Source organism: Neolamprologus multifasciatus, chromosome 15 (assembly GCF_963576455.1).
Source record: "Neolamprologus multifasciatus chromosome 15, fNeoMul1.2, whole genome shotgun sequence".
Classification (NCBI taxonomy): Eukaryota; Metazoa; Chordata; class Actinopteri; order Cichliformes; family Cichlidae; genus Neolamprologus; species Neolamprologus multifasciatus.
The window spans coordinates 25,407,177-25,427,391 of record NC_140453.1 but is presented as its reverse complement, the minus strand read 5'-3'; the positions used below and the strand labels follow the sequence as shown (position 1 = coordinate 25,427,391).

Here is a 20,215-nt window from a genome sequence, read left to right as displayed (position 1 = left end):
GTTTCAGTTTCTTTCTGTTTTTTTAAATCAGGTTTTGAGCCATGAAACATGAAACCCTTGGAGACAGATCTTTTCCCTGATATAGAGATTGTATCTCTGTTTGTCATGCTGTTTGCTGTTACTGTGCTACTTTTGAATATTGGGTCTTTTTTCTTCCCGTTTCTATTTTATTTCTAGTGTGTTTCTCTGTCCCTCGATGTTTTCCCATATTCCTCACTCTGTTAATGTTTTAGTTCCCTTTTTAAGCCCTAGCCTGACATCTTGTTGACTTCTGATCTCTTTGTTAGTCCTCTCATTTATGTTTTGTATTTTACTTCCTGCTTTGTGGTCGTCACCTGTATTGATTATGTTCATGAAGCTCTAATCAGCCCTCTTTGTATAAATATCCTAATCTTCCGTTGCTCTTTGTCAGGACAATCAATTTAACAGGACAGTCAATTTACAGTTCAGTGTGTTCGTGCACCTCGTGTAAAAAATCAATGTGAGGCTTTGATTATGAAAGAAACAACAATTCATGATTTGGCTTGATAGAAATCTTTTCACTATACTATAGCAGGGAACTTCCTCTGTGTTCTTAACTGAAATGGATCACACTCAAAGTCATAGGTCACAAAAAAAATAAAGAAGCAACACAAAAGTTGACTCCGGCTCTGTGATCATGTCAAACCTTTATTCCCTTTAATGCTGAAACTAAAGCGTGCTTTCACAAAATAACCTCACAGAAAAACCAGGATATAATGCAGCCGTGAAGGGAGGACAAGCGTTCACAGAATCATAGAAAAAATAGTACAAACGCTAAAACACAGCAAAAGCCAAGATGAGTTACAATCCTCTGTGAAACATCTGCATGTGATACAATATCCGTCAACTAAACATAGTGCAGGTGACATGAAGTATTTACATTAAATGCAACTGTACACACGTCATGTTAGAGGAAAATAGAGATGTGGGTGGACTTAACGTGTGAGTGGACGAGTCAGCCCAGAGGAAACAAAACAGGACTCGTAACATTTACTGAGTTTGGATATCTGATTGAACAGTGACTATAATGCTACTGCATGCTGAGCTGCCAGAGAGCTGTTAGGGAACAAGAATTCTGCACAAGAGCAGACAGATTAAAGAACTCGTCGGCTTCAAAAAGTTAAGGTGGGCATCGGCAGTTCATTAAAATAATTAATTTCTGCTTGATTAGAAACATAAAATGAATTCTGGCCTCTTCAGCCAAGCAGTGCGAGTGAGTTTAACTGTAAGGCTCTTTATTGGCCTTTTCTTGGCGTTGGGCAGAGTTTGGATTCATCTGATTTTGTCACATGACTTTTGTTTTCAGCCTGTCTGGATTGAGCAGTCTCCCTACACTCTGTGTGTACTTTTTTATGTTGTAACCACACAAACATTCAGCCTTGTTCCCAGTCAGGAAAATTCAGTTTGTGTGCACACCTACTAGTCCACACTACTAGGTGTGTGTGTGTGTGTGTGAGCATATATTCACATCTTTGTGGAGACCAAAAATGGGAAGTTTACTATACTTGTGGGGACAAAAATCCTGGACCCCACAAGTTTGAAGGCATTTTTGAGACTTAAAATGTGGTTTTAGTGCCAGGGTTACAATTTGGTTATGGTAAGGGGCTAAGGAAAGCATTACGTTAATTAGATGTCCCCGCAGATTTGAAAACCTGACGTGTGTGTGTTGTCCTCTTTGGGCAGTCGTGCTTGATATGAACATTTTAAGGCATTTCTGAAGCCAGTCCAAAGACTGACAGGATAACTGAGCTATGCCCCCGCACGGAGCTGCCAAAAAGGCCTCGGCTCTTCTTTCACAGTCTCAAGGGAATTTCTGAGAGCTGAAGAGTGCATTCTTCTGCCACTCTGGGCAAAAGAAAAAAGACACAGGGGTTAAGGGGTACAACACGTGACTACTACAATACATTCTGCAGTGTTGAATGCTGTTGGCTCCATGTAGGCAGTGGAAGTCCAGTTAGCCAACAGTTGATGAGTGGAGGTCCAATGAGTCTGAATACCAAAAATGACCTCAGAAAGGTCCCCATCTTCATCCTCTATGGTTTTCCCTCCCAGTAAGTTTAATTTGTGGTTAACCAGACACAGGAAGACATTTACAAAATAAATAGCATACAACACAATAAACACTGCTCAAAAGATGCTCAAAGCAATGGAACAGAATAGCACACATATTTGTTTTTTTCAAAAAAAGGCTTCTATTGGAACAGAACGGTGCTTTTTCCCCACTTTGACAGAATTCATGAAATTTTATGGTGGTGACAAATGACCATCATAAAACTGTTTGACTGATTGTCTTTTATTAATGCAACACCAAGAATGCTCCAGTGCTAATTGTGTAAATGGGAATTAAAGTGCTGCCGGGCAAAGAAAGGTCTACTACTACGATGTCTCTCACACACAAGTTATATTTTTCTAAATGTAACAGTGAACTTTTCAAACAAATTAACTACTAACTGAGCCTCTTACAGCTTTAAATACTGATACAATGTTACTACTTTATATATATATTTAACACGTGGTCTAACGTGCAGAGTGTATATTTCTATTAAATTTGATTGATAAAATAAAGAAAAAAGATTACGTTTGATTGTTTGGTGGCAAACTGGATAACATTTTATGTGCAAGTCGTTAACCCTCTCATCAGCCACAACCCAGTCGCCAATCTGAATATTTTATTTCTGTTCTAAACATGGGAATTAGTTATTTTTAATTTGGTAGTAATTAAAAATGAAAGCGAGTTTATCCAGCGGATTTGAAAGTGCAGTTTTGGTCTAACAGCAATGAGGAATTACATTTTCAACATTTTTAATTTAATAAAATATTGTATAAACTGCAGCCAGTTAAAAATCTCAATGCAGTGTGGCATACCTAGACTGACAATGTTGTCCATGATACAAACACAGTCAAACAATGAATATCACACTTGATCACTGCATGGTGGCTGCATGTGTGCCATGGAAGTTCATTTTATATCTCTTTATTATACAAAGGAATTCTTATCAGGATTTAAAGTCTAAGGAAGGGCAGGAAGTGCTGACTTTCATGGCTTTACAAATTAAACCATATGTAAAAATGCTGCTTTACCTGTGTAGAAGGTGATGAAACAACATTAATATGAAACTGATTTTGACTTTTTTACATTTTGAGAAATACGTGTAGATTATTTTGCTAACTCGGTTGATTCTCTTAAAAAGAAAAAATGATACTGATGATTAAATTCATGGATCAGTTCAGCTAAATTACGAGAACAAAAATATCCTCTGTCACTGCTCCTGTTCCCTCTCGTTTTTCATGAATTCCTCTTGCACTTCCAGGAGCGCTGGGTAATCTACAGACTTGGCTGTCATCAGGTTTCTCTTAAAAATATGTTCCTTCTAAAAGGAGGTCTGCAAAATACTTGTAGTAATTTGAATATCTGATATGAAAAGACAGACTGATGCTGAGTTGTATTGTCTAAACCACAACATCGGCAGACTTAGCATTTTTGCTGGGATCTGGGTAAACTTATCCATAAGTCCTTTAGGCTATAATATTGTCATTCTAGCAGTTGTATTACCTTAAAAAAACTATTACAAAATTCTGAATAAGAGCAGATATTAGAACAAGAGTAAGAAAACAAACCTCCAAATGTGAACAGTAAAGAATTTACCACTATGATTGCTAAACTCTGGCTGACATGCACAAGAAAGCTTCAACATCTTTTATCCAATAAACCACCAAACATGTGGGAAATATTACAATAATTATATATGAGCACAACATTTTCAAATCAGTCTGAAAATCGAAATATGTGTTGATAAACTCAAGCATTCCATCAATAGACATACCAAGTTTTGTTCATGATAATAATATTTTTAATAAATGTAAATATGTTAAATGAATATTTGAAAACACCTTGATCAATCGGCTTTCCCGGTGGAGATTATATTCTGTTCAATTCTCTTTTTGTGTGTGTCCATCCTATTTCTGCCCCTTTGGTCATCACAACTTAAAGCATGTATATAAAGCATAAAGTATGTACAGTTGCAGTGACCCTTTGAGGACCTTACAAAGGCATGAATAACATCAACCATCCAGACAGATTTTCACAATAAAAATAAGGCACATAGAATACATAGATCTATATTTACAGAGGGTATGGCTCCACACACACGTGCACAAATGGACAGTTTTAATAAACATCACAGTATTAAAAAGATGCCAAACCTAAGAGTCTAGTTTTTTCTTCGATAACATCCTTTTTTTCATTTTTTGTCTTTCCTCACCCCTCTGATCACTCCCCCTTGCTCCTAGTTTCATCTTACATTCTGGCAGCCAAGTCGGCCAATTCTGGTAATTTGATATGATACAGTAGAATCACATCAGCGTCACTGACCACCCTGTAGCTTCTCTTATCATTCTTAATCAGAATAATTTTGTTGATTGACTTAATTCTGATGAGTTCACAGGCTGCCGTTTAAGCATATTTCATAAAAAAGCATATTTCTTGAAAAGCCTTTTGGGACTTTTGTACAAAGGAATTTAATTACGTTATTGCATACTCTGTACTGAGGAAAAATATCCAATCAAATTAGAGTACAGTCTGACAAACCGGCCTGCTCCTTGTAAATTTAACATAAATGAAAACACATATCAATAATTTTTGCAGATTGTTGAATTAATTGTACAAAAACTATGTGCTCCTACAGTAAAACAAACAATTCACATGATGAAACACGATTTAACAAAGTTTTCAGGGACATCTCTGAGGCTGAGACAGAATCAGAACGCTTCTAAACAGTTTGTGTGGGTGTTGGGCTTGTACAGTGTTAGGGGGCTATCTCAATGAATATCAGAAGAATAAAAGAAAACACTCTCTGACTAAGGCTATTAGAGCTCTGCACTGCTTGGACGAGCTCTACAATTCAAAGCTTCTCAAACCGTTGAGGGTCTGAGAGTTTTCAAAACACAGGGACTGTCGAATGTTGGAGATTTCTGGAACGTGCAAAAGTCTCAGGGCACTGACTCAGGCTTCATTGAGTTTATAATCATGTTCTGTAATTCAGCTCAGTCAGCCGGTACTTGCTACAACCTTTCTCTTGGAATGAGGCTGTCACACAACTTTAGAATACTTGGATACGTTTCAAAACATCGAATTTTGCTCTCACAAAGTTCGGGAACATTAGAAAAAATATCCAACAGACTGAACAGTTGAATGCTGAAATCCAGAAATGTTAGAAGTACTTCCAGAACACAAAAGGTTCAATAATGTTCAGCGGCATGTACAGAATAATGACTCATGTTCCAGTGCTGCGCTTCATGTATGAACCTTTAACAGAAGCCTTTCAGTGAAGCTGTGAACAGGATGTTATGAAGTTTCTAGAACAATGTGAGCAGGTCTAGAACATATTCTAATGGGGGGGGGGGGGCAGCAGGAGTGCTGAGGGCAATCTAAAACCTGGTGCAGTGGGTGCAGGTGTCAGGCATGATGATGTTCTTGCAGAAGTTGTCAGAGTGTGTGGAACAGTAACCTTTCACCTTGTCAATCATCTGGCTGACAGGAAGGATGGAGGACGAGGAGGAAGAGGAGTTGGGCTCCACTTCTGAGGAGGAGCAGGATGAGGAGATGCACTTTGGATTGGTCTGTTTGGAGTAGTATTTAGCTACAGGGATCAAAAACACAGAGGGAAAGCAGGGTGTTATGACCTAATTATGGATTAACGTTCCAGTTATTAGAAGGAAATCTGATTACATTGATGCTGTCATTCACGGTGAAAATGTCAATCAAATTAAACATGTTAGCACTTGTTATTTAACCTTCATGTATTAGTATTACTTCTAGTTAAAAGCTTTACAAACAGGATACATTAATAAGGTATGTATTATGATTGGGTGGATCATTTGACTCATGTGATTGCTCATCGCTTGTTTCTAAACATATGGTAAAACCAACCATTCAGACTGCACTGGTATCATGGTGAACCCTGTAAAATATAAAAACTATATAGACTAAAGGCAGAGGATGAAGAAGGCTCTGAACACAAGGTGGAAAGAAAAGGAAGACAAAGACCAAGAATGATAATCTGTTAAAATCTGTTAAATTCAAATAAATGTGGACAGACTACTTTCTGGGTAATGAAATTATAAAGAGTACAATCAGTCTCACTGCGATCACCATAATCAGCACAGAGATAGTGTTGTTATTTGGCATTGCCTAAACCCAGAACCTGACATAAACCTCACCAAGTACTTTTAAGCCTAAATCATAGCAAAGAGCAAATGAAAACTAACTGAAACCACAGATAAGCAGAGTGCAAAAACTGAACCCTCCAGCATGCTGCACTCTCCTGGCTGGCAGTATTTTGACTTTTAAAAACCACTGCTCTCTTCTTATGCAGACTTTGTTATTCAAGGGCCTAGTGAACTTTATAGTAACCAAAAGAATGAGATTATGAAAGAAGTGGCCACACCTTGGCCAAGGGTTGAGGAAATTAAGATGGAGCTAGAAAATGGAGCTGGTGCATAGTCATGCTGACAGGAGCCAACAGTGCCATAGAATGCTATAAAATTTGTTGAATAGGTTGAAAAAACAGGAACCGCCCAAGTGCAACAGCAAATCACTGCTGACATGAGAGTTTAAAACATTGTGCTAAAATACATAAATACCAAGTTATTCAAGACCTTCAAGACTTCACTGTGTAGGCTGTTTCAGCCCGCACCACATCATCCAGGGCAACACGGTGAGCACATGCAGAGAGTCCACTTAGATCTCTCTGAGCTGCACAAAGACCTGGTGCTAACTTTGATTTTGTAGTTACGTTTACATTGTACCACTTTTCATTTCATCTTCTCCCTTCAGCCTTTTGCAGTACCAAGTACTCAGCCCACAGACATTTAATACTGTACTTCTTGCAGCACTCATACTATGCAATATCAAAATGCGATCTGCAAAAACTTGGAAAGCTTGAAGAAATGTAGAAACTTGGCAGTTGTTAAAACCTTAAAATATACAAGAAGAATTCCTTAGTCCAAGAAAAAATTAAGGATTTACATAAGTACAGCATATTTTAAATCAACTTACCAAGAAAGTAAAACACAGCAGTGGGAGTGAGGTCAAAATGTCCAGGAGAAACACAACATATTTTTCTACAGTCATGTGCAATAATATCTGACCCTACCTGTGAAAACAATCCATGTACCACACTCATGATCGTCCTGAGCCAAAAGTATCTACATTCAGCATGATATTTGTGAAAACAATATCTCTTATTTGTCTTTAGACTGTTTTGGAACTCATAAAATGACATAAAATATGTTAAGTCAAACATGTTCTTGTTCAGACGTGATAGTTACATGAAAGTTATTCATGGTCTAATTTAAACACTGCTCAGAACAGCTGAAGGTTGTCCTACACAGAGAAGGACTGCAAGAGTAAGGCATAATAGGTCTACGGTACAAGGATGGTGATATGAACACTGGCCAGACTTAAGCCAGGACCAACTCTGTTTATTCAACAGGAACTGAAAGAAATGCCAGAGTACAGCTCCCTCGTCGAACACATAGGTAGTGCCAACTACTACACAACCTGAGATCTTTGCTGCTTTATTTAACCATGAGTGAAATTCTCAAGATTAACAATCTTTTCTGTGCTTCTCTCAGCAGAGTTTATCACAAGTCTGGATGGGAAAACACAGTCAATAAGTTCTGATCATCTCACAGTGCTATGATGAACTCGACTTAGAGCAGATTATTTACCTGTCTTGCCAAATGTCGTCTGGTTTTTGTCTGGTTTTCTGTTTTGTTTTTCTCCATCTTTCATTTCTTATTTGCTCAAAAAACTGCTTTTTCAAGGATTTTATGAGCCAGCAGAAAATATAACCGGGATACTCTGGGTTGTATCACATGGGGTCGAAATTTCATGTTGCACTCGATGCTGAGATCGTAACTCAAAATGTGTAGAAAGGGAACGGTGACAGTATGCGGTATATAATTTTGACCTAACTGCCGTTATCATGGTTTTAGCTGAAGATGTGTTTAAATCATAAGTGACGGGACTCATATAAAAAGATGTGCTGTACATTGCACACGTCGTCTTCACCTTTTTTCACTCACTGCTTTATGTGTTTACACACTTCTCTGCATTTAATTATTAGTTATTATTCATCTTATTCATCTTCCACAGGGTGTCTTTGTCTTCCTCACCTGCCACCAATCGTGGCGGATAACTTGGCTCTGCTAGAGGTTTTATTCCTGTTAAAAGGGAGTTCTTCCTTACCATCATTCCCAAGTGGTTGCTTATACAAGGTCATCAAAACTGCACAATTTGGATAAAACTATCGGCCACTACATGTATGAACGATGAAAATAAGTATACTTCTACATAAACTCAAAACATGTGATAGTTAGCAGTTGGAGGATGTAAAGAGTAACTGATATTTCATATTTTCAAAAACTAATTTATTTCTAAAGTAAAATAGACAGATTAGCAGACAGACTTTTGTGGGCGTGCACCCACAAAACCATTTGGGTGAAAGGACTGCTTAGTCAGAAGGCGAAGCTTTAATGAGAGAAGATGGCTAGAATGGGTGAGAGAAAGTAGAATTGTTGAGATGTCTCAGGCATCTGATCAGGAAACCTCCTGGTCAATTACTTTATAAAGTAAAAACTTTCCTTTTAGGTAAAGCTTCCAATAAAGGCTGGGTCATCCCTTAATTATGGATTGCCTAGTTATGGACAGGTCGGAACCATGCGTTAGTTATGGGGCATTCCCATTTTTCTCTTGCAAAGCATTTGTGTTTGTGGCCTCTCTGTGCTCCTGTTTTCTCCCTTATCTTTTTCTTCAGGCTCCAGATCAGTCGCAGCAGATGGTTGCCCAATTCTGGTTCTGCCAGAGGCCATTTCCAGTTTAATGGGGGTTATTCCTCCCCACCACTATGTCCTTGCTCACAGGAGATCGTCTGATTGTTATGGTTCTTTTGCTAACATTGTAGGGTCTTTACTTCCATAATATAAAGCACTTTGAAACTAGAGCAATATAAATAAAACTGAATCAAAGGTTTCCCAAACATAACAAGCCGAGAAGAGTCGCTGGGGTCGACCCTCACTGGAGGGATTTCAAATCTTGTCTGACCTGAGATTGTCTCAAGATCCTCCAGGGGGAAAGTTGGAGGAAACAATTCTGGGGACAACAACGACTGGAATGTACTTCTATGTCTGCTACCAGATAATCTACTGACTCCGAACATGATGAACGATCAAAGAAAATGGGCACAAGAGGAAAAATGAAATATGAAAGTGTTAATATGCTTTGTCCATGACCCTGAATTTAAGAACCAACCCTCTTATAACCTAACATACAGCTACCAGCAACAATGCAAGCTCCAGAAAGTTCACAAGTCCCAAATGTTGATGGGATTTTGTGAACTGCATGTTTGTTTTAGGTTAGAATTAGGGCTAACCGGGGAGCAAGTTAAACATCAAAATTAGAACGAGAAGAATAGAAGTCCAAACACTAGTGTCAATGCTCTTAATGTGAGAATGTCTGGAAAATGTTCATTCAGTTACAAAAAGTGTCTTCATCAAACCTTCAGGGGTTTCCTTTGTTCCTCATTCAGCCCAGGAAGACTTCTTAGAAGTTAACGATGCTCTGGGGCTCTTTACAGGTGTGGCAGTTTGAGACAATAATTTTGTCTACTTGTTAAAAATGTCGTCCTGAATTCTGGATTTATGGTATAGATATACCAGCAGTCTTCACAGTTTCACATTTTATGGAACATTCTTGTGGACAATGGGCCAAAGCAATCGACTTAAATGTATGCTCTTTGAGCCAAATCAAACACATGCATATGTCTGTGCGCTGACCTCCTGGTCTGATATTGTAAAGCAGGGAATATTTGAGACTGCATCTAAATCACGCTGTTCAAACAAAGAAGCTCCTTCTCTATCGTTGCCTGATTAAACAAAGCATGGATTGATTGATTGTGTTGTCTTACTACACATTCAGCGATTATTCCCAACATCTCTTCCAACTGTTGTCCCTTTGCAACACAAAAAGCTTCAGGGTCAAGCAATGATTTCCTGCTGGCGTGGACTGCAGTCACGACTTCCTTTCACTGTGCATTATGACAGCGCTGATTATGCCGCTGGCCTCACGCGGTCATGTTGCAGCTGGTCCTATTCATTCATTTTGACTTTTAAAATGCCCCATGATGTCACACTGAGATGTTTAGTTTTCTTTCTGCATCTCCTCTGACACATGGACAACATTTTTACGGGGAATACTGTTTTTTTTTTTTTATCCCTCAATTGTACACCAGAGTACACTTTGAGACAGAGACAGAAACTGTGAGGGGTGTTAGAGCTGAGCTGGTGTCATAGAAAAGGCGTTTGGGAATAGCAGGTCGGTCCCTGGTCATGATCTGCCTGCTCTGTGATGGAGAGATGCTCCGACCTCAAACATCTGGAAATGATACAAGGATAGATTGACACTGGTGAAGACGCTGAGGAACTGTGAAGCAACCCCATAGGAAACACAAAGAGAGAATTCCTCCTTCAGCGCAGATGACTTAATAACACGCTGTCCATTTCCACCGCAGGCTATGATCTGAATGAGAATGCTTACCACTCTCCCCTAAGGTACAAATAAAAATGCATTTTCTTCAGTACATGCTTTTATGTTAGAGTAAAGTAATTGGACAAACAAGTCTGTTTGCGCAGGCCTAAAGCATTCCACACAATAAAGCTGCGCTGATGAATGTTATGTGAAACACAGATGATCTGATAGTATCACATGTTAAAATTTACACTTATACAGTCGAACCCACACAGATTTTATCGTCCGATCTTTCCCGCAGCACGAGGTCGCAGCAAGCTGTTAAGTTTAAATGTCGCTCCAGGTCATGTGTAAAGGCAACAGTCCTGTGTGTGGCTGTGGTAGCACAGTTCACCCCCTGCTTCTGCTGCCTCCAAGTGGCAAAGCAAACAAATAAAAAAGCTAATGCAGCTCATCATGTAGCACTGTGGACGCAGCTTTTTGTCTTTAAAGACTTTTAAATAATCCACAGAATGTATGTATGCAAGCTTTGACTCAAACCAGGAGAGTTGAACAGTTTTAATCAATTTTCTTTGACTAATATTCTTGAGCACGTGTGATGGTTGGCCTGGGACTCCGACTAAAGACAGGAGGTGTCTGACCTCTTGCTGTGAGGACTATACTATGAGACTCCAGATTAACTTTACTGAGAAGATCAGTCACTGAATCTCTTTCGCCTTGAGGCGACTTTTGTTGTGATTTGGCGCTATATAAATAAAATTGAATTGAATTGAATTGAATTTCTTCTTTGAATTCTGTTCATCATCTGCCTGATTTCCTTAACTGTGTTTTTACCTTATCCACCAACCCTGGTGTCCAAATGACACACTTGCAAAGAAAAATGGCTCCTAACAAGACAGAATATTTCAGGGTTTCACGTTTTGGACAAAGCTTGAAGAAATTAACCAGACAACAACCAGATCACTTGGCAATGATTCTCCTTCTACTTAGACTTTATTGGTGCTTAGAAGTAAATGACAGAGCGAGATACTGGAATGACATGCACAGCCAACACTGTGCAGCAAATCAGGCCTCATCTAGAGAGATGACAACAAGCAGCAACAAAGCTCTGATCTGAAGGCAAATGGCAAATGACTTCATGTGTATTCGAGTGTCAGTAGAACTCAGACATCACATACTGTCTTTGCTGATTAGACCTCACGATGTGGCTCAGGCAACACGCGAGACAGTACAAAGTAAAAATGAGCAAGCTGGACATGACCATGTGGACAGTTTTGTGGTGTCCGGCCAGGATTTGTGTGTTTTCTTGCACTATTAGTTTGGCCAAACGCTGACACAAAACCAGTCAATATCACCGCCCTGTCTGACAATCTGAAACTGGCACTATCAGCAACTTCTTTAAATCACAGAGTAAAAATTATTTTTGGATAAGCTTTTGACTAAAATATTTATTTTATTGTGGTGTCCAACACATTTTATGTTTTCATCTGCACTCCATTATCTTTTTGTTGGCCTCCATTTTCCTTCCGCACTTTAGAACCTTTTGTTCTTTACTGCAAATACTGTTAAAGAAGTGATTGTTGACTAAGAACCGACTCAAACTGTATCCCATTACTCTGTCAGCATGTCAGTGCTTGATAACAAAGGTGTAATCCAGTTTCACCTGAAAAGGTACCCTTAGAGAGAACCTCGGGAAGGGCGACGGGTCAAAGAAGCTGATAATGACACATAAACATTTTAAAAATAGACAGTCAGTGAAAAGTCCTCGACTATGCGAGATCTGCAGTTCTTCAGTGGCTTTGACCTGGCTGAGACATTCTGACAATTTCTGTACACAACACTGCCAATAAAATGAAAAAGACGGTGGTTGGAAAGTATTTTCTGTTTTGCTTGGAGGTGAACCAAGTGTTGCATCCAAAGCTGTCCATGATTCGCCCGACGTGCTCATCTGAGTTTTAGGCAAAGGATGACGTGTCTGAGCTCTAATCTTAGTTCCAACTTGACAATAGATTTCAGATACAGGGTGACATAAGGTTACACATCAACCCACATTAAATCTGACAAAAGAGCTAAAAGAAAAACCTTAATCAAGATTCCAGTAAAATTAGTCTTTAACACCAATCTGAGGGGAACACAAAATCAACTGAGAGCTGTTCAGATGTCTGCAGATAAATACTTTTACAAAGGTTTTTAAAAATGGGAACAGAAAAGCACAAAAGGTCATTTGGACCCACAAAAGACAAGGATATCTGACACAGAGTGTTTTTTCTTTCCTTCTTAAAACTAAACTTTGTGCATATAAAAGAGTCAAAGCCAGCATCATAAAGATGGCTGAGACGTAAACATATTACAGTGTTTTGTCCCCATTTGGATGCAAACGTCTGGACGAGCACAGCGATGGCATAGCTGTGGAACATACTGAACATGTTCCCATTTGCATCCTTTACACTTTATGCAGCTTATCAGTAACATGCCACTCACTGCAGCAGTCATCAATGAGGACCAAACTCACTTCAATGATTCTCTAAATCCCACTGCCAGCACTCTCACTACATGACAAAAGACATCTTCCTTCACCATAGATGCTCATTACTTTTGGCTAAAGTAAGCATGCACTAGCTAGCATAACTCCTGAAGTTATGCTAGCTAGTGCATGCTTACCATCATCAAAAGCTTGTGTTTTCTCCAAAAACACAAGCTTTTGTTGGGATGGTATTGGTTCCTCACAGGCTTTGAGGGTTTGTTTGTAGATTTGGGACTGACATCTTGCTGTTGGTTGGTTTTAATTTCATCAAGTGAGTCACAAGAAGAGAATTGTAGTGAATATATACAGTCAAGCCCATAATTATTCATACCCCTGGCAAATTTTAACTTAAAGCTACTTTTATGCAAACAGCAAGTGTTTTTTTGACCGGAAATGACACAGGAGTCTCCCAAAAGATAATAAGAGGATGTACAAGAGGCATCATTGTGGGAAAAAAATAAAAATAAAACATTTCTCAGCTTTTATTTACATTTCAGCAAAAAGTGTCATGTCCAGAATTATTCATACCCTTCACAAACTGTCATAGTCTCTGGGCAAATCCAAAGAGCTATACCATTCCGAATAATCGAAGCTGGTCTAAAGCATCCTAATTACCTTAATTAATTGGGAACAGCTGTTTTAATCAACTCAACAGGTAAAAAAAACAGCAGCTCTCTGCAGTTGGTTTGTGGACAGTCATGACTAAGACAGAGGAGCTCAGTGAGGACCTGCAGCTACACATTGTAGCTGCTCACAAGTCAGGAAAGGGCTACAAGACCATATCTAAATGTTTTCAAGTTCCAGTGGCTACAGTGCGAAGTATTATTAAAAAACACAAGATGTTTTGCACTGTGGAAAATCTCAAAGGACGTGGTCAGAAGCCAAAAGTGACACCTGTGTTGGCCAGGAGGATAGTGAGAGAGGTGAAAAAGAATCCAAGGATCATTACCAAGGCCATCCTGGTGAATCTGGGCTCTGCTGGTGGCAATGTCTCAAGGCAGACAGTCCAACGGATACTGCACACTGCTGGGTTCCACGGATGCAGACCAAGGAGGACACCACGTCTCCAGAAAAGGCACACAAAAGCTTGCTTGGCCTTTGGAAATGCTCATCTGGACAAAGAAGAAGACTTCTGGTCTTCTGTGTTATGGTCAGATGAAACAAAAATGGAATTGTTTTGTCACAATGATGTTTCCATTTGGCGTAAAAAACGAGAAGCCTTTAACCCAAAGAACACCATCCCCACTTTCAAACATGGTGGTGGGAACCTAATGCTTTGGGGATGTTTTTCAGCCAGTGGACCACTGAACCTAATCAAAGTAAATAGCACCATGAAAAAAAGAGCAATACATGAAGATTCTCAACAGAGCCAGAGTCCTGACTTGAATCCAACTGAGAATCTGTGGAGGGAGCTAAAGATCAGGGTGATGGCAAGAAGACCCTCCAGCCTGAAGGATTTGGAGCTCACTGCTAAAGACGAGTGGGCAAAAATGCCTGTGTAGACGTGCAAAAAAACTGGTCTGCAATTAGCGTTTGATTGCTAGCCAATAAAGGCTTATCTGTTGATTACTGAGAAGGGTATGAATAATTCTGGACATAAAACCTTTTGCTCAAATTTTTTTTCCACAATGATTCCTCTTGTACATCATCTTATTATCTTTTGGGAAACGCCTTTGTCATTTCTGGTCAAAAAAACCCCTTGCTGGTTGAATAAAAATAACTTTAGGTCAAAATATGCCAGGGGTATGAATAATTATGGGCTAGCATAATAATTATGGTCATAGTAATGAAACTCCCGTTAGCCGGTGCTCAGCCAAGCTGTTCAAGGAGATGGTTCACTGTGTTTTTCCAGTACTGTAAAGGAGAGACAGTGAAATATATTTCAGGGGGTCCACACACCCGCAGGTTTGATGGCTTTAAACTTTGAAACACTGCCACTCCAAATGATTTCATCCTCTGTCGTGACAAATGTCTAATAACTGTTTTTTCTCTTACTGGAAGATGATAAAATACTGACTCCAGCACAGCAGGATGGAGTGTGATGGGGTCACTACATCTCATTACACTGTCAGCTGTGATTATATAGTCAAGCATCAAGCTAAGATGGGTGTGGGAGTCATGAACCGATTATCTTGGTGGAACACCATGCTCATTTTGGGTCTGCTTTAGTCCCACATGTTCAGTTTTGCTTATTATTATTTGTCCTGGGTTTGGTTTGAATCCAGAACAGGGTCCCAATTTTTCACCAGTGTAGACTACTGTGCACGATGACAGTATTTTCCAGGCGGTTTAAGGGATGATCTAATCGTGCAGGGACGCAATGAGACATATCGATGAAGGTCATAAATAAAAGGATCAGCAGCATGCTGGATGGAAGGTTGGACTTGGCGTTTGACTCGTAGGTCTGTAGCTTGCAAAGCATTTATGCAATAATGTGGTGAAGTGTGTAAGGGAATGTGTATATGAGATTTCAACCACACGTGTGTGTGTGTGTGACCATCACAGAGTGAGAGAAATATCCTGTTTGGAGCTTCCATGTGCATCAGTTCCTATGGGTCAAACACACCAAGACAGATCACTACGCTGACACAACTGGAGCAGCATGATCCCCAAAGTACGTGTCAGGTCCCCCAAGTAAAGCACACAACCTGAACAGGAACCACGAGGCAACAGCTAAGGCAACATTCAGCATCATTCAGCATCATTCATGAGTGGATTCCCTAAAGCGTCTTCAATGAAAGATATTTGTTGACTGTCTGAAAGATGTTCCAGAAAGCACTTTTCCCTGAACAACAGTAACCTTTAAAGTGGCTCCATTCACTCTTCAGCTCCTGAATACTGGGGTTTAAATCATCAGCTCTGTTCTGCATACAGATTCAGCACGAACGGTTCTGAGTTCACCGCACGAGTCAGCAGTGAACTCCATGCAGACAACGTTGTTCTCCAGCTCGTCTCAGAGCCATGCTTCAGCTTTTTAAAACATGTTGCTGGCATTAAAGGGAAAAACTTCTTTTCATTCTTTTCATTAAGGCTCTGCGTGTTCTTCAGTTCCACACAGTCCCAGCTGTCTGTGGAGAGGAGGCTGGGAACGCTGGGAATAAAAGTAAGAGTACTAATTGAGCTCAGAGTGAATGTGGCCAGTTTGAAGGAGAAAATCTGACATCACAGCTTTGGCGAAAACCTCCAAACTCCCAAAGAGACAAATGATCTCTCCTCACCTGTTCTCTCAGCTCACCTGGAGATATGATGCAGCGGCTGAGACACTTTACCTGTTCACCTTTACCCTTGCCGTTCGGGCTGACTCTGACTGACACAATGGCCGCACAGGGAGGACTCTGTGCTCGAGAGAAGGGGAATTCCAGATTTCAGGACTGCCAAATCAGCCCAGAGAACAGTGACATCTATAAAGGGGTCAAAACGAACCAGATTTTTTTTAATGTTAATGGGAGCAAAACAACCTGTTGTGAAATTTGTTACGGACAAATTACTTCTCCTGTGGTTTTAAGATTGCTTTGGGTCTTTTTGTTTCACATGGAAACACAGTAAATTACTTAAAGATGGATTCAGTCCATAACACTAAACACATCATGTACTCACAGTTAAACTAAGCTGGAATTACATTAGTCATTCCTTTTGGCTGTCGCAGATCATGTGAGAGTGAAAAGTGAAAGGATATGTCCAACTGAAAAGTTTCCTAATCTTCTGACTGGCAGAGGGAGGGGGGGGGGCACAGAGGGAGCATAAAATCAAACCTGTTGAGCATGCACGTTAGCCTTTAAAGCTGCAATTGTGTAACATTAGAAAAAGGTGAACCAAGAAATTGGAAACTGAAAGCTTCCTCCTGCAAATCTCCCCTCACTGTCCAAAGCTCCTCCTCCCCCACTCTCACAGGTTAGAGTCCTTTACTTAAATACTAAAATTATTAAAGATAATTACTCATCTTAGTATCTGTGATGGACTTTAAAAATGTGCATGCAGTTATTTTCATTCTGGAAATTCAGAAACAGGCGTGGCTCGCGTGTCATGGAATGAACATGGAGTTTTTGACAACATCAATAACATCAAGGCTTATGGATCTATCTGAAGTGGCCGACATAAAAAGTTTATTCATGTCACCTTTAGCCTCAAATAATCTTAAATGCAATGCTAGTTGCAAACGCAATATAAAGTTACTCCAAATGGCCAATATAGCTATTATAGCTGATATGTGGCAAGCTGACATGGGTTAGCCTAGAACTGTAAACCACAGTTAAACAATAACAATATATAGAAATAACTTGATGAACGAGTTGAACCTCGCTGTTTAACGTTATTGTACGCTCACATGAGTTAAGTCATCAGAGTCGGGCAGCCAAACGTTACGCTGTCTGACTTCTCTTGGATTTAACAAAGACGGCCAAGTGTTTCCATATGGCACCATCTTGCACACACCATAACCAGTTTAACCAGACCCCTTCCATCTACTCAAACTAACCTGGAGTTAACCTGGAATCAATACATCATTCACTGCACCGAAGCCCATGCTAACCATCTAGGATAATTAGTTTATTAACATTAGATTTTCCACTTTTAAGAGTAAAAAAAACTTCATTTGTTAGTTTGAAAACTGTTTTCAGTTTTATTTGTCATATGCAAGTTAGCACAGGGTCAACATTGCAATGAAATGTGTTTGACGAGCAGCAGTCACTCAGCAGCATGATACAGTAGGAGAAAATATAATAAAATAAAATAAAATAAAATAATAGAAAAATAGTAAGAAGCAAAATATTAGAGAGACATGGTAAAAGAGAAAAGATGACTAAATATATATGTATCTATAAATATAAATATATGTACACTAGTGATTAAATAAGAAAATCTTGAAAAGAAATATGACGGCAGGGTAGATGGGATATTGCACAGGAATGAGCAGCAGAAAATTACAGTATTGCACTTTTAAATATAAATATCAATAACAATAAAGTGAAGTGACCAGTGCAGATTAAACTGGTGACTGTAGTTTCTGTGACTCCTCTTGTAATTATATTACTGCAATTTTAAATATAGAGCTTGTTCTTTGGGTTAATTTTGTGTTAATTTGTGTTAATCTGTGGGTTCTACTCAACTGTGATTGTTCACAGTCTGTGTCACAGCTTAAATATATAAAGAAGTAATAGCTTTAATATCCTTAGAAAACATATCCGAGTTCTGCCTGCTGGAACGTGCTTATTCTACTCCATGGATGAGTGTCAGAGCCTTCCACAAATGGTTTGGGGATATTATACAATTGTGCCTAAAGTAATTAAACTAAACTGTAGGAAGTGTTGCACCTCTCTGGTTTTGAGAGCAAGATGTTTAATGTGATCACAATCAGTAAGAGAGAGAGAGAGAGAGGTTCAGTCTCTTTGGGAGTCAGTCGCATCGTGTAATGTTGGGACTCAAACAGAGTGTTTGACATCCTCAACATTTGGTGTTAATTTAATGAGCAAACACAAGAAATCACATCAGTTACTCACTCTAATGTGAACCACAGAGTTAGCCTGGTGTTACTGTGCTCTTATTACAAATTCGCACAAATCCAAAATCATTAAACACATTGCAGATGTCGGCTCGGAAGCAGCCCGACACGGTGCGCTTGTTTCTGCACCCCGAGGCACCCTGAGGCCAAAATATGAATGGGTGGGTTGAGTTTGAGCTCTCGCTTATAACAGAGTATCTCAGGGGTGGGGAACAAGGGACGTGTATGACATCATGGCGACCAAACAATCACAGCACAATCACAGTGGCTGCTTTCCCAAAATGTCTGCTAGTGAAACCTTTGAACGTTTTCCTCTTTTGGATTAAAGACACCAAATTAAACATCATCTAGAATTTGGATTTCCAGATTAATTTTAGAGCAGAAGCATTTTGGGAAACCCAGATCAGATCACATGATGCTGGAAGCAGGAGCACAACCCTCTAATCGGCTTAGGCGTTACCTCACTGGTCCTCCATTCTTGTTACTGGCTGGAATAGCTGTCTACACAGCAAACACAGAGGCACACACATCAACATCATGTACCAGGAGATATAACACACGCTTTCATGGTAACAGTGACAAACCTGCAACAATCACGGAAAAAAGGAACTGATCTTCAAGTGGAGTCAAGTTTGCATGCAGATGGGTTTGACTGGCACTTAAAGTCTTTCCTTCAAACCGAGTCACTGAACAACTATTATGGATCATCCCGTTCATTAAATAGTGAAAGTGATTTAAGGATGTTCTAATTTATTCAAGAAGAAAGGTGGATTAATAACAGAGATTGTTACTGAGCAGGACATTATAATATATAACTATGACGGGGTTCGGGGTTGTGATAAGCTGCACTAACTTCCACAGTAGGGGGTGATTCAAGTTCCTTTCATATTCATATTCAGGACAGAAAACACTGGAGTCTGCATGCAAACTTGTTTACTACATAGTAGTGCTGCACAGCATAAGGGGAACATTTGGTCCACGCACTCATGCCTGCCATAGGCTACATGCTAACATATACAAGTGTTATTAAAGCAGTAAAGCTCTGAGGCATAGTATGTGCTGCGGTGTTTTCACAAAGAGGAATGGACTTCAGACAAGCTGTCTAAACAGGGTTGTGGTTTTCTTTTCAGACTAACTCACGCTGGATGTTTCTCCTCTCTTTGCTTCCATGTCCTCTCAGTCTCACAGTCTCCTCTAAGTAATTACTGTATGAGAGCGTTTGTGCTGCGAGGGCCTTTCTGAGCGGGTCTCACCTGTGTTACTATGTCGTTTGAACGGGTTGAGCGTCGCTTTAGCTTTGGAGGTCCAGTTGGCGGTGGTGGAGCCAAAGGAGCTGGAGGACAGAGACTTGCCCAGGTTGTCTGAGCTCACCTTCTTGGTGTTGTTGGTAGCTGTCTTACTCCAGTCTGCACGCGAGAAACAATCAATTATCTCCAGATTTTTAGAGAAGATATCAGTGGGACACAATGTGTTGTAGGGTTTTTTCTTCAATGTTAATGTTCCTCACTCTTACTGAAGTTCAGTGTCAGACACAATTACTGGACCTCTCTAATAATTCTCCACATTTTTCTTCTAGAGGAACATGTACAACTTTAGATTTTGACTAAACAATTCACAGTCAACATGAACTATATCTGCACTATTT

At 39.7% G+C, this 20,215-nt stretch overlaps 1 protein-coding gene across 1 annotated transcript in view; it reads right to left on the bottom strand.

The window, feature by feature from the left end:
• Positions 1–656: 656 nt before the first annotated feature.
• adgrg6 (adhesion G protein-coupled receptor G6) overlaps positions 657–20,215 on the bottom strand; it is a gene marked incomplete at its 5' end in the record, with an annotated part of 72,785 nt that continues 53,226 nt past the window's right edge. The window contains 2 exons of the mRNA XM_085134394.1: positions 657–5,660; positions 19,824–19,976. Of these exons, the coding sequence (XP_084990520.1) occupies positions 5,449–5,660; positions 19,824–19,976 (365 nt within the window). The remainder of the gene's footprint in view (positions 5,661–19,823; positions 19,977–20,215) is intronic.